Raw genomic sequence first — 19,015 nt, 5'->3', positions numbered from 1 at the left:
ATTATACAAGGAAAGACATCGCCAGGAAAAAAAAAAAAAAAAGGAGAGGAATTCCCTGAAGTAAATGAAAACTTGTTAATCATCTGGAACCCAATGATCCTTATGGTCTTACTGGAAACTATTTCCCTTTTATCTGCCAAAGCACATGTCCAACCATTCAGTTCATTTGTACAAGTACTGAACACTAAGTACAGTGATCACTTACCTCTTGTGAATAGAACTTTCAGCAGGTGTCGACACAGGGGGCGCTGGTGAGTGACCAGATAACGCTGTTGAATCAGTACTCTTCTGGACAGAAGTATCAGGAGAGAGATTCTGAGCGAGTCTGTGGCTGGTAGTACTACTTGAGAGGGCCTCCAAGGTAGAACTATTGACAGAAACAGAAGTAGGTGAGGTATGCTTCAGAGGTGAAGACTTCAAACAAATGTTAGCAGTAGCAATGGACCCTTCTGGTGAGGGTAGAGGACTTCTTGAAGAATCCTCCTTTAGCAGTGAAGAAGCAGAATTTTCAAGAGCAGTTGCAGCAGCTGGTGTATAGCTTCTGTGTTGCAATGATGGTGTGAAGGAAGTAGAGCCCTTAGATGATCTGTCTACAGGTGAGCTTAAATCAGATTGTTTAGCTGCACTGTCAGGGTGTGAGGAAGAATCAGACTTTCTACAGACATAGTCTGAAGGAGAGTCAGAATAAGATTCCCTCCTCTTAGGCAAACTGAAACGAATTTGGCGAACGGCTGTAGTCCTCTCTTCTGAAAAGACAAGAATCACAGAATTACCACCAATTACTACAATAGCAAAGTTATTCTGCATCACAGACTAATATGAGAATGGATCTTTAAACATACCTTCGATTTCATCCAGTACTTCAGGAGTCTGACATGTAGCAGCTATTTGAGTCTGGAGACCACTTTCTGGAGTAAGTGAACGGCGTACTTCTCTTCCCTAAGAATAAAGCAAGAAATGTTCTCAATTCACCATGGTCATATGACTTTCAATAGTTGCTCACTACATTACTATTAAATGATCAGCAAACTTTCTTCAACGTTAGTAACTGAAACACAATTAAATCAACTTTTCAAATACAGAACACTATTAAATGAGTACAGAAACATATTCAAAACTATAACCATTGTGTATGTTATATCTTCTGAACAACACATAATATACACAATTACAATTTTCCAAACAAAATTACAGGACAGTTTTTACATCTCATACACCCAAACAATAATCTATTACACCTGAACACAACTCTGTTTTAGACTGTACTAGGAGCTGTTGCAAAGAAATTCAGATATACGGACTGTGCCATTCAAGCAGTACAAGACAAAGCAAGCAAGGAAACTTGTAGTATTATATGATTGTTGATAATGTAACCATGCCCCAGTTCATCGAGGACAGGAAAGGAAATAAGAGAGATCTTCACTGAAGGATTAAGGATATGCAGGAAGGATGCTATAGTTGAATAATTTAACTAGTGGTAGTGCTGTGGATTCCTGTCAATGTATGTAAGGCTTTTAAAGTGAAAAGCCACATCACCAAGGTTTGAATTTCATGTTAATATTGGACGTATTGTGACTATGATCTCAATATCAACAGTCGCACACTAACCACAAGCTTGCTTGTTTGATTGTTTCTGACATGTAGGACTGTGGAAGTAATATGACTAGAAATAAGCACATGTAAAAATCATGATAATATTGTGATTAAGAAATCAGATCACTGTTATTATAAGCTGCAATAATAGATGAACAATTCAGAATGAATTATTACGGACATCATAATTCTGTAGTTAACTAAAATATAAAATATTGTTTGGAAGGCTAAAGAAAGGAACATTAAGTAAAGCAATTGAATCTACTGTATACCATCAACTTTGCAGGCATATTCTTTATAGTTCCTTCCTCTCTATGAGGAGCTGCAGTATTTTGTTACAAGCAATTTCGTGTGTGTCCTGCCAGTTCTTACACATACCTCAGCTTAGATGTTCAGTCTTCGCTGTACCTACTGTCAGATATACTGTGTGGCTAAACTCTGATCTCTATTAACTTAAAATGTTTCATTAAGTTCTGTAGCTTTTCTTTAACCTTAATCCAACAGCAAAAACTCCAGCCACAGTCTGCAAAGTGCCAGTGTGAAAAAATGTTTGCATATGGAAGGGTGTCAGCTAACTAGTCCAATGAGGCAAGTGGCCGGGGAAGGAGTAACACACTTACCTTAGGTTCCTACATTTGGCGAGTACTGTTCATACTGAGGAGTAATATTGAACTGCAGTAATCATGGCACACCATCAGGCTGGATCAGTGTTGCGATCAGGAGAGCGCGTATGGTTGTGATAGTATTTGAGAACGTTTTCACATGTGATAACAAAACTGTATCTGAGTGTGTTGCAAAGATTTCTGCTCTTACAGGGTTTGAAAAATCTTCTATAAATATGATATGAAATGAAATGAAAATGATTTAAGAGAGGGATGAATAGCCTCATTTGGATACATTTGGATCCAAACTGGAAGCGCCGCTTGCAGATTTTGATTAATTAATGCTGAAAGCAGTGTGGAGGAACATTCATTAGCAGTTTCTCATGAAGTGACTGTCACAGTTAAGACTTTTTTTTTTTCCCCATAATGATGGGTTGAAGGCAGTCAACCCTCTTCTGCTTATCATGCAAGGACGTACTTTATAATACATAGATAATAAGTTAATTTTAAACTCTTCATCTTCTTCTTCTTCTTCTTCACAACATTACTAAATTATTATTTACAACAAACTGTAGGCTTAATACATTCATAAATCAAATAAAATAAGGCAACTACAGTATAATTGCACATTCTCCATAATAACAGTTGCTTCACTAATATTTCAGACCTTAGAGCTCATTATTTTGGACGAGTCTGTATTGAAAGTTGGTAGAAGCACACTGCATAAGAACCTGACCTGGAACCGAACTTCAAATTCAAGAGAAAGGGAAGGAAAAGTCTCTTAATTGAAGATGACAGAATCACAGCGTGGCGACACCGATACTTGAGAAAAGGAGCGCAGTTCCTTCACATAGATGTGTCATGGGTCAATGCCGGACACACAGTTCTGCAAGTGTGGACAGATACCTCTGGTGAAAGTAGTCAGGAGGCCTGGAGACGAGGCTTTATGACAGGTTTTCCAAACAAAAAAGCGAAGAAAGTGAGATTAATTTTCCTATACGTAGGGAATGAAGAAGGCTTTCTACCTGAACATTTCCTGACCTTAGTTGGGGAAAAGAGAGGTAAGGTAAAACCACAAAGTATTTGACTGACGACAATATTGTTTTGTGAGGTTTTTAAATTATTTTGTATGGAGATGTGATATTGCGATTATTTCCTTCACAAAAGGGACTATATTCAGGAAATTAAAGAGATTCTATCTGAGGACTAGTTTTTGAAGAGAGTTCAGCCCAAGCATCCTCCAAATAGCATAATCGTTATGGTTAATGCATCCTACCATTGTTAAACTCAACAGATTTCCGGTGTGCAGGGGGAAAAAGGCAAATACCAAAAGGCTGCTCAAGGTCCTACAAGTGTGAGATAGTAACTGCTGAACTGCTGGAGCTAACAGATATGCTAGATATATCACACTGATATATAGCAGCAGAAGGAAAAGGGCACTCTGTTCTGAGTTTGCCGCTGTACCACTGCAAGCTGAATTCTATCAACATTACCCAGGCAAACATAAAAGACTGCTGGGAGGAACAAAAGTTTCGAACTTGATGACATGATGCTGTAGTTGAGGTTACTATAGACTTATGGCAGTTATATATCCAGCATATCAAAGGGGTGGAAGACGAGGAGAATGTTGTGGATGACATGATAATTAATTTGGGCGGGACATCAGTGTGGCAATGGTAATTCACTGATAATGATACTGATTCAGTTGGGCATGGCATGTCCGGTGTAAAACCACTGTAGTAAGTGAAGCAAGTCCAGACTCCGTAGGGGCCTGCTGATCGTCATGCCGTGTGTCAAGTTTTCAGCCCCTGGGGACCTACAGCTTCTTTCCAACATGCTTACATTTATAATAAAGAGGCTGCTTCTCTTCAGAAGTGATGTTCTGATTAAGCACAGTATAAAGATACCGCAACTGAGCCGGCTTGGTGGGCGTGACCAAGGATTAGTCTTTTGTTTCTTTTTTTTTTTTGCTATTTGCTTTACGTCGCACCGACACAGATACGTCTTATGGCGACGATGGGATAGGAAAGGCCTAGGAATGGGAAGGAAGCGGCCGTGGCCTTAATTAAGGTACAGCCCCAGCATTTGCCTGGTGTGAAAATGGGAAACCGCAGAAAACCATCTTCAGGGCTGCTGACAGTGGGGTTCGAACCCACTATCTCCCGATTACCGGATACTGGCCGCACTTAAGCGACTGCAGCTATCGAGCTCGGTAAGGATTAGTCTATATGGTCTGACAGTGTGGTTAGCAGGATCAAGTCGCGATAATTGACGAATTTTTGCCATCAAAATACTGGCCACCAAGATAGGAGAGGTGCTGGTATACAATTTCTAATCATTAGATTGCATGCCAAAAGCCTGGATTCAATTACAAATATTCCGCAACGTCCAAATGGAGTTAGGGAATGTGATGCTATTGATTATGGTTCATCTGTAAGCAGATGGAGAAGTGAAGCCTTGAGCAGAGTCTTTGGTGCTATTCGACAGGAGTAGAGTATGTGCTGGCACTGGGTTTTACCCTCTCTCTCTCTTCCTGCTATCATATATCACATCAATAATTTTATCTCCTCTAATGAGGTCACCGTGGGAAGGGACAGCAGAATACATCCACGGTATCCCCTGCCTGATGTAGAACGGAACTGGGGAGGCAGGTCTAAACTTCGGAGCGTGAGTTTTTAATAATGGTTCCCCTACCTGAGAGTGGCACTGCTACTACTTACCTGTGTTAGGCTCCTCGCTTTCATCTTTCCTATCTCACCCCCCATGGCCAACTAACTCTTGTTCTTTTCAGATCTAAATGGTACAGTAGACTACTACTCGTTCGGCTTTGATTAGTACGGCCGGCGGAAAGTCCGGCCGGCACTTGTCCTTTAATTACACTTCCCTGATGTATGAATTGTGCAAGCTGTTATTCGGCAGGACAAATAAGTAGAGGAAGTCGATGATGAAGAAGAAGAAAATGAAAGGAAAAAACGAGTCATGCTTATGGAAGTGCAGCTTTACAATCGGCAGCAACTTATATTGAGAAGCAGACAGAAGTGACAGCAGTTGAGGTAATGTTTATAAGAAGTGGCACGATTCTGTTTCTAAAAAAAAGCAATTGACACAAAAAGAAAAACAGGAAAACATAACCGATTTCTTTTAATTTTAGAATTCTGCGGAGTTTATGGCACGATACTATACTGTAATGTGGGTTCCTTTCGTTGACGTCAGTCTGTGATGTTTATACGAAGTGTGAGTGTACCTTTACAAATTATATTCTGAATTTTTGTAATATATTTTTCTGCATTATATTTTCCATCTCGAGTGCTTATCTCTCATTGGGAATGAAACTTCAATAGTGTATGGAGAGATCACGAAGACAAAAGTGTATGGAGACATCATAAAGACAACAAACTCATTTCACGTGAGTACACTTGGTAAAGACACATTAATACTACTCGCTTTATAATTGGTTATTTATGTACTGTACTGTACTTATGCTAAATATGGGTATTTATAGCATACTGTCAGTTAGTTTGGCCTAGGATCCAGTCCCGAGGTGGCCGATCTAGAGGGAGTCTACTGCAAGGAGTGTTTCATTTTCTGCCCTTCATGGCCTTTGTCTTTCTTCAGCCAAAACCTTCATTTTTTGAAGTGTCGGACTACTTCCATTCCCTAACCCCCAGATTAGTGTTAATGGAGTAGGGTTGACCATTTGTACTTAAAACAATAATCACCAATACCACCACTAATCCTCCGATGAGGTTGAAGTCACAAAAGGCATCTGGTTGCAAAAACTCGCTATGATGATTCATCTCACTTCATGCCCGACCCCGTACAGAAATGGGACAAGGGCTGGGATACACAATACAGGTACTTTACTCAATATTATATAAGATGGCATTTCTAAATAACCACTGAGCCAATGCAGACCCTATAATAAAATATAAAAAATTCACACACATATGAGTGAAATCTAATACATTCAATATTTGTACATAATGTTACATGATTTCTTAATGTGCTGATCATTCTTAAATTTCAACGTGTTGTTTCTGTAGTTTAATTAAATGACCAACAAACCTTTTCAGAAATTTTTTAAATCCAGAGCCTGTTTCCAGTCATTCGACCGCATCAGGAATGAAATGAATGAAGTCCCATCTAGTGGCGAGGACAGGAATAGTGCCAGCTGCCGAAGCCTGTCGCACCTTTTCAGCCTATTCATCTTTATTATTGACATCATCATTAAGACAAAGAAAAGGGTGGAGAAGTGCATTATAATTACCGATGCAGAAACAGATGTAAATCAAGAGTTTGAAGTTGAATAAGTAGGACACTTTAGCCGATTTATGTGAAATAAGTGTTGAACTAAGGCCCATTTCATAGTTTGTATTTGGAAATATTTCCCCTTACCAATATAACTGAAGGAAGTTTTGCCATTACAAACAAGAAAAACTTCTATAATGTGCATTATCAAGCAATAAACTATTTCCACTGTATTTTAATTTTGTAATAAAACTTATCTGAGCTTCCCAGTAAGGGTAGCGAGAGCGAGGTTCCCTACTTCCTCAATTATTCAGCTGCCTAGCTCCGACCTTTTAAGTTCACCCTCTCACTGTCTTCTTCAATATCGTTAATATACTGTACTTTGCATAGTCCGCTAACAGAGTATAGAAGCTCAGCTTTCAGTACGTTAATTTACATTTCTTGCCTACAAATTGTTTTGATGTTCCATTTTCGAGATCTACGATTAGGAAGTTTCATTTATTAAGAGTTAAGAGATATAATAGTTACAGAATCCATTTGTATACAGTAGAAGTCCGTTATAGCGAGAATTCATAACAGCGGAAAAATTACTCGCTGTAAAGGATTGTCGTTATATCCGATTTTGTATAAAAGTTGGAAAACACTTCATGCACTTTAAAATCGGTATGAAACGGCAATCAGTTTGTTCAAAACTTTACTTTTCCGCAGACGATATCCACACTACGGCTTACTTGTTTGTTATTTTTCGTAATCCGATACTACGTGAAAGTGTATGTTTAATTTTATTCTGAAAAAAAATATAGTTCCGTATTTCTCCGAATCCAAGATGAACCCCACTTTTTCCTTCAAAAAATTTAAATCAGGCTCAAAAACAAGTTTGTAAAATTGTACAGGCCCACACATTTTTAGACGCCGAACAATGACTTTCGCCACGCCTTATTTCTTTTTTGCGGCTGCACAATTATTCTTTATTTTTGTGGGTTTAAGGACCATTAACTTAACATTGGCATCATAATACCGAAGAGAACTTGTTGAAAATTTTCCGGCAATACCTATTCCATGCGTCTCTACAATACAAAGATCCATCAGGATATTCTTGCTGTCTATAAAACTGTTACCTTTACGCAGCGTCAGAAATCACCGCTACATGCACGTCTGGCTTGTCGGATGCGGCCAAATTCAACGGCTAGGGACGTATTGGCCTAATCGTGAACGTTGAAAGTCAGCGAACGAGTTTACTGCGCCACGGTATGGCCAACCGCCCTTGCGTTTTTCGAGCACATACCTCACAATTTCATCATCGAGTTCTTTAAAGCGTCCTTGTTGAGGACCACTGAATGAATTTTTTGTACAGTACGCATTTTTTTAGTTCTTTGTCTTCACGCTAACGCCAAATATTGGCTTTAGTTAGGCCTATGCCGTATTTTCTTGCGGCTGCACAATTATTCTACATTTCCGAGTGTTTAATAAACATTAACTTAAAATTGGCATCATAATATCGACTAGAACCCGTTGAAAATTTGCCGGCAATACCTTTTCCACGTATCTTTACAATACGACTATCCATCCCGAAAATATTCCTGCTGTCTATAAACCTTAATTTTACTAAGCGTCAAAACAATAGACACGTTTTGACTCTGCCACTGAGTAGCCATGGCTTTTCTAAGAATTCGAAGCATCGCATGTTTTGATGCTATTCTGCAGATTTGAGAAACACATAGGCACTGTACACTGTACAACCGGTAGCGATGTATAGTAAAGAAGCAGTCATCAATGAGTTCTGAGCGTGTGAAAAGAAGCAGCGTGGGCACCGCGATAGTTGCCAGTGGTACCCATTAACTTACTGTTAGGCTGCTAATACAACAACCCTTGAGTTTTCGCATGAGATTCTGAGAAAAAAAAGTCTTGGATTCGGAGAAATACGGTATCACTCCAGAGATTTCTGTGGCAAACACCTCAGCTTTCTTCTTCAAACAGCGTCACCTAACCTAACCCTATATGTAGCCCATCATGAAAACATATTTGAAACGCATGTAGAGAAATAACCTCCTCGTGAAAAATGTACATGTAAATAGCCGTAACTAGACGTGAGAAGATATGAAATATCCTCTGAAATCTGTGAAGCACTCTGCCATATCTTGAGGTGTATGACATTCTTACGTAATTTCCGTATATAACATTAAAATTAAGATATCGTTTATTCAGTCTTTATTTTTACGAGTTAACAACTACCATCGACCACGTTATTTACGCATTTGTTAGGAAAACGTGTTATCCTCCTTCATTTTGAATTTTCTTTAGAGAACAGCATTCGATGGGTATTACTAATCAACTCCAACATCGCCTTTGAATATCAACGAGAGAGCTCGCAAATGCACAAAGCGAGAAAACTATACCGTACCGAAGATGATCGATCGCATTTTATTGCAAACTTTTCAGTGTTCCTATTCAAACAGCGTCACGTATCCTAACTTAACCGTACTATACGTATGATGAAAACACACTTCAAGCGCCGGTAGAGAAATTATACCTCTCTCGCTATAAATTTCCACAACAGCCTTTCCGTAATTCAACCAGACGCGATAAAATACAAACTAACCTATGAAATCAATTAAGCACTCCGCCATATCAAGAGGTGTATCCCATTCTTACTTAATTGCAGTATTTAGTCTCAAAATTAAGCGGTCGTTTAGTCAGCCTTAATTTTTAACGAATTAACAACCGGTATCGGACACGTTATTTACGCATTTATTTCGAAAATATATTCTTTCATTTCGAATTTTCTTTATGGAACATTTGTCGACGGATATTACTAATCGACTCCGACATCGCCTTCGAATGTCGACGAGAGAAATCGCTAGTGCACATAGCGAGGAAACGATGCCGAAGGTAATCGATCGCATGCAATATCATCGCTGGGGTGCATAAATATCGGTAACGGAAAAAATCGGGCGCGCTTAATCGCTCGTAATAACGGATGCGCCAGTGATAGAGTTCTCGCTGTAACCAAAGGACGATTCACAGGTTAATAAAGGAATTTTGAAGGGACAGAAAACGCCGTTGCTATAACGGAGTTCTCGTTATATGCCGTACTCGCTATAGCGGACTTCTACTGTACCTTCTTCTGAAGCAGTGTTATTTTGGGACGAATTTTGGGAGTGTACTCTGAATGATGAAAACTATTTACTTGGCCCAATGAGAAAAGTTTTCCTTAATCCTACAAAAGATACAGTCATGCCACCCTGCTTCCTCAGCTGGGAACATTAGGACGTTCATTTTCCAATGAATATGACTATCCAGTTTTGTACAAGGTTCTGGATCAACAACATTTTTTGCCATGCAGAAAATAGAACTTTTTTCTGTCGAAATGCAGTATCATTTTAAGGAATTTCCGAAGACCTAGAACAAAATCTCTTATTTCCAACTCTCTGTCTTGTACATTTGGAGATTCAGCAGCTGTTGTTGCCAGGAAATACTGTATTTCCTCACGTATTAGACCCCGCTGGCTTTCTGAGACAAAGAAAATGAAAATAAAAATAAAAGATTCCCCCAACGTAATTTGTCAGAAAACATCGATTCTGCTTCATAGGGGTACAGGCCGCACTTTTCGTCCCCCCTAACTGTGCAATGCAAGTACGCATCCGTTGGCAGACAATTGTGTCCTGCGGTACATCTGAGTTTTGTAATTAAGAAGTGTCTGTCTCTGTAGCATTCTGCATCTGCAATGAAGCAACACAAACAGATGAAGAGTTTCGTTATGTCCAACTCACACGTTTCAAGCACGCATCAATCATGCAATATGTCAGTGCTTTTTTTTTTTCCTTTTTATTAACAAGTTGCTTGATGTTTCACAGACACAGATAGGTCTTATGGCAACAAAGGGACAGGAAAAGGCTAGGAATGGGAAGGAAGTGGCCATGGCCTTAATTAAGGTACAGCCCCAGCATCTGTCTGGTGTAAAACTGGGAAACCACGGCAAAACATCTTCAGTGCTGCCCACAGGTGTTCAACTCTACTATTTCCCAAATGTAAGCTCACAGCAGTGCGGCCCTAACTGCACGGCCTACTCACTCGGTGTGTGTGTTTTGTAGTTAAGAATATCTACATATGCAGAGGAACGGCTAACACTATCAGCTGCCGTCCTTAGGGGTTCCAGTTTGATGCTCAGTACTGCCAGAGATTTAAGAATGGGTGGGAGGTTGGTATGCAGTAAAATGGTACTTGTAGCTCAACTCCACTGCAGGTGTGCCTGAAAAGAGCTGCACCACATCAGGATGAGGAGATCAGTTTACATCCAAGCATGGCGTATCCACACAGATGCACAAGAGATGCTGTCAGTTGGTACAATTAATTTTATTCACATATATTCACAAGTTAACACACAAATAGCCTTATTTACAGTACCAAAACACTTCACTTCAAGAATATCAACAAAACTGCCATTATTAAAAACAACTGCCGACACTTCAATATGGAGGTTACAACTTTGAAACACAGCTGAAAACAGATGACTGCGTACTTCCATATGGAGACAGCAAATATTGTATGTCAACCCGGGAATACTTGCTACACCATAACTCTACTAAACAAAGAGGTGGCAACCTTTGAAATGGATTATCAGCAATTGCCCTCCGCCCCCCAGAAAATACGAGTCAAGTCCAAAGCATGCTCCTTCCTTCTCGATAACAACACCCCTTTTACCTTTCCCTCTAGCAATCTATTCGAAAGTATATATTATTGCACAGTAACATTTGCACACAACCTGTTGGTTCTGAGTTAGCTGGAAAATTTACAATGTTCAATAACGGACCATTTATATTGGTATTAAGTAGTATGTTCCGAGCTGTCGGGGGAGAGATGGCGTGGAATGACATTAGTAGACGAATAAGTTTGAATGGTGTTTTTAAATGTAGGAAAGATCATAATATGAAGATAAAGTTGGAATTCATGAGGACAAATTGAGGCAAATATTCATTTATAGGAAGAGCAGTAAGGGATTAGAATAATTTACCAAGGGAGATGTTCAATACATTTCCAATTCTTTGGAATAATTTTAAAAAAGGCTAAGTAAACAACAGATAGGGAATCTGTCACCTGGACGACTGCCCTAAATGCAGATCAGTGGTGATTGATTGATTAGGTTTATTGTGTGATAGATTATCTGCTCAATTGACAGAGACAGACGACTGGCATTAAGTTTTATCATTGTTTTGTATTAATATTGCATAATACGATAAATAAAACTGCATGTCAACCCTAATGTTGCTTCTCTACGGGGTCAAGTATGAAGTGATATGAATCTTCATAGCAAGTTTTTAAGACCGGATGCCCTTCCCGACGTCCTCTTCAGACAAGTTGAGATGAAATTAATGAAGTGATATATGAGTACTGTAAATAAAACTGATTGATTATATTTACAATATATGAAGGGCTGTAAGTCACCTGTTTCCTGTTTTCTGCTTTCTTTATTTTTTAAATTTGGAAATATTGCCTTCCAACGAAGATAACCATAAGTCAAAGAATAACATAATAAATTCATTAAAGAATAGAACACATGTACATGTACAATTTATAATTCTTTATAGCCAGAAATAATGTGTTCACTGCAGAAAAGGGGAGGCTATCACTTATTGGGGCCCCCCTTGCTTTTTATGGCTATAAAAGCGAAAGAAAAGAGCAGCTCTAATATCATACCTGCCAATCCTTCCGACTTACCCAGAAACTTTCTGTTTTTAATTCATCTCCCGTTTTTCCGATTTATTTTTAATTCTTTCTATTTTTTACCAATATAACCTCCAGTATGGTCAATACTCTTCCCATAGGATAAATTCTTATGTGCTTGTGTATTTTATGAACCTCGTTTTCAAGCGTATTTATTTGATGCTTTATTTGGCGAGTGTATCATCCATCGCCTTTGTGTATCGTTTTTCCCGCTTAGTACAGCAGCGTGTGGGGTGTTCAGCTCGGAATTCAGAACGGCAATTGTTCTACAAGCCATAGAAACTAGTGCGCACTAGCGACTCCGTTAATCGGGACAAAGAGTGAGTTTGTAATTGTGTGGTTCGCGCTCCTTTCTGTGTTTAAAGTGTAGTTTCGTTGGAGTTATAGGCCACGTATTTTTCCTTGCAGATCTGTCAAAGTCTTATATTAATAATGTACGAGACATACTGATCTGTTCTGTGTGTGGTAGTTTTTCGTATTTCAGTGGATTTCTGTTCATTCTTAGTTCATAATTTTAATTACTTGAATGTATTTCAGAGAGTTGTGCCTGTATTTCTTGTATTTTCTCTTCACATTATGACCACAGAACAGAGCAAACGTTATCTCTAAGTGTTCAGGGATAACTATAAGGTTGAATTTCCGTTCAGTTTACAGTCTAATAAAGTAAACTATTATGCATTTTGCTCCGCATGTCGGAGTGATATAAATATCTTCCATGGAGGGAAGACTCGCATTGTAGCTAACAGTATCACACAAAAACACAGAGACAGTGCTAGCTGTCTCGAGACGAACAGAAAATTATTATCATTATTATTATTATTATTATACTTTTAGCAGCTGTAAGGACGGCGCTGTAAACACACACCACACTGTACTACCAAGCACCAGCTGTCTTGTTGTAATCACGCAGGACCACTGTTCAGAGAAATGTTCCCAGATTCAGACATTGCGAAGAAGTATGCGTGTGCTAGAACAAAAACATCTGCCATAATTAATGAAATGGCCTGTGTTGCAGAAAGTAAGGTGATTCAAACTTTAAAGACTGAACCTTTTGCGAATTCAACTGATGGTAGCAATGATAAAGATAGTAAGTTCTACCCTGTCATCTCGTTTTTCAAAAAAGAATTGAAAAAGATTGAAAATCATTTGGTATCAATGGAAAATTTGGAAGGCAACTCTAGTAGTGCTAATATTGCTAATTTGCACTCCTGGATGTTCTGAAAAAATATGACGTTCCAATGGTAAACTGTATATCTTTCAGCGCAGATAATGCTCCTGTTATGATGGGAAGAAAAAATGGTGTAGCTGCTAAACTAAGACAGCAGTGCAAAAATATTATTTTCATAGGATGCCCATGCCATTTGATTCATTTGGCTGCAATAAAGGGTGCAGACTCCCTTCCTGTCAAAAATTGATGAGATGCTAATTGATATTTATTATTATTTAGACAAAAGCTCGAAGAGAAAAGATAATCTCAAAACGTATCAAGCTTTGCACCAAAATGAAATTAGAAAAATATTAAACCATGTATGTACACGCTGGTTATCCTTGGGGAAATGTTTGGAAAGATTGATTTCACAGTGCGAGCCACTGGAGAGTTTTTTAAGGATGAGGTAAAATGGTCCAATGTCAAAGACACATCTCTGAAGTATTTTCAAATTATTAAGCTAAGAGCACAAGAAGTTACAGAAATGGAATGTGGTCCTTGTGTCAGTAGAGTATAAGACCAAGCTTCTGTTATTTCTGGGAAAAGGAAGGCGGAGAGTAGTTCATCTCCATCTGTGAAGAAAATAAAGGAGCCTAGTTGCACTGCCAGTATTTCACGAGAGGAGAGATTATTCCTTTTTATGTCTCCAAACTTTAATAAAGCATTTTGCTCATTTCTGGCATCCCTACTTTAAAAAAAAACTAATACATTTCTTCAGTCTCAAGCACCTCACATTCATGTGCTAAGATTCATGTTAAGCAAGTGGTCTTAAAAAAATATTCTACAGTTTTAGAAGTGGTCTACCACAAGATGGAAGTAGAAAGCTGATGATGATTTAGTAATTGGCTACTCAACATCTCATCTTGTAGAAAAACTGGCATCTGAGGAGAAGAAAACTTTTTATTTGCTCGTCAAGAACTATTTTATCGCAGTCTGTGATTATGTTATTAATAAAGTTAATTTGTATAGTGAAGTTTTTGTTAATGCTCAAGTAGCTCAGACAAAATTCTTTGCAGACTTCTTCCTTCAATGCCATAAAGTATTTTGTTTCCCAGTTTCCTGTTATATTGCCAGTGAAAGATGATGAAGATGACCAAGAAGCTATGGATCCATTACAGTGCCAGTTTTGTGTTCTCCAAGTGGAGGATTTACCATCGACTGTTGTGCAAGAAGAAAGAGTAGATTGTTTTTGGTCAACTACAGGCTCTGTGCGTATAGCAATGTGCTGCTGCAGGTGGAAATTACGAGAACTACTTAGGGGTATTTTAATTAACAGCTGACCATAAGAAGCTGGAATATGTGTGATGTTTTACGTACATATAGTCAATCATTTTACAATGGTCCTCTATCTCTGAATCTCTATGATTTTGTGTAAAGCTATTATTAGAATCTAAGACCACATTCCCTATGTGTTGATCCGGTCATGTTTGTGATGTAGATAGCCACCGTGATGGATCATACTGGCGTGAATAGTACCTTGTGTCCCTGTGTGTACATTCTCTAACCCAAGTTTTGTTTTGTTTTTGACAGAGTATATGATACCTATATATGTTTTTCAACTAATTTTTTATCCTCCCCCGCCCCCTATACAATTAATATATCATCTTTCGTAGTTTTGGTTTTACTCGATGAAACGACTAGTGGCTAGGTTTGACGTAAAAGCAGAACCCAATAAATAAATTAAGAAGGAGAATAAGTAGAAGAAGAATAATAATTTTTCAAAGCTGTCTTCAGATGATTATTTTTTAATGTCATAACATTCGGTCAGAACTATATGCTTGTTGTTGGCTGCATTAATAAATACTCTGATACAAAGGTTTTCTTCACGGCCTCATGAAATGCATTTGAAAAGCTTGTGGATCATAGCAGTAAATCGCAAGAAGTAATTCAGAATTCATACACTTTAATTAATACAAACTAACTTTTTATAACACTTACTTTAACTATTTTACAAATAAGTTAACAGTTAGAAAGAAATGATTATAGCAATGTTATATTTCCAAAGCAAGCTACAGTAGCCCATCTTTTCAAGAGCACACATATCATAATAGATACACAGTGTAATAATAATAATAATAATAATAATAATAATAATAATAATAATAATAATAATAATAATAATAATAATAATAATAATAATAATAATAATAATAATAATATACCGTTCTCTACTACAGACCAAAGTGTGAAATTTTATAGTATTCCATTACAACCTAATGAAATAGATTTAGAAAGGCAGTAGACAAATATTACACAAAGTAGGCCTCCATTACGCAATAACAATAGCTCAGAGAAATAACGTATTTTGCATCCATAAATTCATGTCCTTGTCCTGAGGCGATACATTTCTTTTCAAACACACCCTTAATGGAAATGAGCTACATGCACCGTTTTAAAAACATACCGGTACCAGTTTCTGGCAGTTTCAGGATTCAAGCCCGGGCCCCCAAGGGGAGTGTGCATGTGAGGATCTTCAAAAGGCAGAAGTATTTAGTCAGTAGTATGTCAAGATTTTTGGTTACCAGGCTAATGTCCAGATAGAGGAGGTGACTAATGCTAAAGAAGTATTAAAATTTACATATGATAACAATGACATAAAATAAGAGTTTTGTCTGGACATAGCTCAGAATTTAAAAAGGATGGTATTTCTGTATTGGTCGTGTCAAGGAAATGCACTTTGTAACTTTCTGTAATTTCTGTCTGTCTGTCTGTCTGTCTGTCTGTCTGTCTGTCTGTCTGTCTGTCTGTCTGTATGTATGTATGTATGTATGTATGTACATGCATCATGAGAGAATGGCTGAACAGAATTTAATGAAAATCGGTATGTAAAGTTGGGAAGTAAGTCGCTACAATCTAGGCCATAAATAATCTTATTCACACTAAGAGAAATGGTAGTTTAAGGGAAGGCCTAAAATTTAATTCTGAAATATTTGTTATTAGTGGTCCTATATTAATGAAAACCGGTATGCAAAGTCAGGAAATAAGTTGCTATGATCTAGGTCACAAATTATCTTATTCACGCTGAAAGAAATTGTAGTTTAGGGGAAGGCCTAAACTTAAATTTTCAAATTTTTATGTTACTAGTGGTCCTATCTTAATGAAAATCGGTATGCAAAGGAAAGAAGTTGCTGCAATATGGGCCATAAATAATTCTATTCACACTGAGTGGAATGGTCGTTCAGGGGTTTGCCTAAAATTTAATTCTCAAATATTTGTGTTATTAGTGGTCCTATCGACAAATACCACATTATTCTACTAAAGTTATATAGTATTAAATTTCCGATCGTTTATGTCTTATACATTTTTACTGTAACGGCTATGATAACAGAGATTCATGAATTTGGATATGTACCATTTCATTGCCCGATTTGCGTCATGAGCGGGAGTTATATCCCTAATACTTGCCATTCATCGCGATAAAAATGACGGAGGTTATATAATGAAAGAGTATATTCTAGAGAGAAAATGCAGATATAACCAGTCAAGTAGGCCATGAGTTAATATTGCGACGATCGGACCTAAGGAATCCAAATGGCCGTGAGTAAAAGAATCAGATTGTTGTCCCGAGTAAAAAAAAAAAAAGACGACAATTTAAAAAAATCGTATTGATCATCGGAACGAAACTGTAAGCAAGAATTGGTATTCAAGAAAAGAAGAGGTTGAAATCGGAGAAGAGAACTGCTAATAGTATAATTACGGCGGTATATAAACCATAAATATGAATTAAAAGCATCGGGCGTGAAAGAAGTGAAAGGAAAGAGGAAGACATCGCCCCGTAATAGTTGCCAATACGAACTCATAGCTGAAATCTTAAAGAAGATTTAGAGATCGGCAGCTTATTGTTTAAGCTAGCGACAAACAAGAAATACTTAAAGTATTGCGCTAAATATTGCATCTTGACGAATAATTTACTAGATAGATAAAATATATTCAAAATTATTTATTTCCTGTCTGGAGAATGCATCTAATGCTATCCTTCATTATGTTTCCATCGCACGTAATCGACGGAGATATTATGGCTGAATAAACCAGAAGAATGGGATCACAATACGGTGGGAGCCCTTGCCAGCCGTCATCACCCACACCCGAGGCCAGTCACCAGTAACCAACGATGACGTGAACCGCACCTCGAGTCGGGAGCCAAGGGAGATCCAGAATGAAGACCATCCCAGTCGAATAACGAAAGCAAGATAAGTCAAGTTCCATATATTTAAATTTTCGTAGTTAAACTACTTAAATTTGGATGAACGATAGTAAATGACTACTTATATATATGATTGTAGTATGGTTAATGTTTAATTCTTCAAGATAAAAGTTCCATGAGTAGGGTCATTAAAAAGGAATCCATATAACTTATTCAGGATATGGAGTTAGGTAGTCTTTGACGTTTCAAATCTATAATCAATGAGTAGGAATGCTTGTTTATTTTATGTGAAGCTTTGAAAACCGACGTTATCAATGTGATTCTGAAGATTTATGCCTTGCATTGTGTAATTCAATTCCAGTGCAATGCAGAATGGTATAAGACCGTCTTCTAGATTAATAGAACTTAATTTGACGATAACTTGACACCAAAAGTAAGTAAGTAGAACCTGAAATATTAACACATGCGTTCTTTTGCTGGGGATATGTGATTGCTTGTGTTACGGAATACCGTAAACCCATGATATGTGATGAGATTATGTGAATGGAATATACGTATACTGCACCATATGTGAAGCAACGAATGATTTTGTTAGGTGGAATCGTTGTTATGATCGATGATCTTAAGAGATTATAGGCTAAAATAATGGATATACGGAAGTGTATAAGTAATGAGGAATTGTTATTGATAGAATGCGTATTTGGTGAAATACGACTAGATTTGAGCAGTTGGTAATATTTAAGCAACATAACGCTAATGTTAGGTTAAGCAACATAACGCTAATGTTAGGTTATAGTTGATGTTTTCGTCATGTGAATTATGTAGCAGTATACGAAGTCGGGTTATATGGCACATGCATACGATTGTAAGAGGTTAATGAACTTACAGGCTACTTGTGGTGTACGGTCATCAAAAAAAATTATATCCTAAAACAAGGCATTTGCGATTGAAAATTTAATTTTTTTTATATTTTTTTTTATTATTATTATTATTTAAGAACCTCACATAATAAGCTAAGCCCAAGTTGATTTCCTGTCAAACGCATGTTTGGAGGGAGGAAACGTCTTCATGACTTAAATGGCTACTGCTTGTAAACAGGTAAATTTCCGATACCAGTTTCTGTCTTAATTTCGCGTAAAGATGTTTATTTACGAATGGAAGTATTGCATTCCTAGATGTTTGATTAGCTTGTTTGCACATGTATGTTATGATAGGCTACTCCTATTTATTTTCAGATGGTTTTATGACCAAATTAGTTTACCTAGTATAAAGAATATTTTATTTTCGGTTTTATTTGAGTCGGTATATAGCTGTATGGTAATTTTTGAACCATATTTATGGAACTTACTTATATTGTTATCGTTATTACACAATGAAGACTTGAGAAAACAAAGAAAGCAAAGATCATACATATGAATTTTGTAGAGATATTCAATGAAATTCAGATGATATTTTAATGATGTTTAATTGATATTTGAGTGATACTTAGTTAATGTTCTT

The 19,015-nt window shown here is 37.5% G+C and overlaps 1 protein-coding gene across 1 annotated transcript in view; it reads right to left on the bottom strand.

Moving 5' to 3' along the window:
* Positions 1-4,960, bottom strand: part of LOC136875910 (serine-rich adhesin for platelets) — a 171,235-nt gene extending 166,275 nt beyond the window's left edge. Inside the window, exons 1-3 of the mRNA XM_067149529.2 lie at positions 4,916-4,960; positions 843-939; positions 206-746 (exon numbers count right to left, since the gene is read on the bottom strand). Coding sequence (XP_067005630.2) covers positions 206-746; positions 843-939; positions 4,916-4,960 — 683 coding nt within the window. The remainder of the gene's footprint in view (positions 1-205; positions 747-842; positions 940-4,915) is intronic.
* Positions 4,961-19,015: the final 14,055 nt, after the last annotated feature.

This window comes from Anabrus simplex, chromosome 6 (genome assembly GCF_040414725.1).
Source record: "Anabrus simplex isolate iqAnaSimp1 chromosome 6, ASM4041472v1, whole genome shotgun sequence".
Taxonomy (NCBI): domain Eukaryota; kingdom Metazoa; phylum Arthropoda; class Insecta; order Orthoptera; family Tettigoniidae; genus Anabrus; species Anabrus simplex.
The sequence above is the reverse complement of the archived record's forward strand: the minus strand, read 5'-3'. Positions and strand labels throughout refer to the sequence as shown.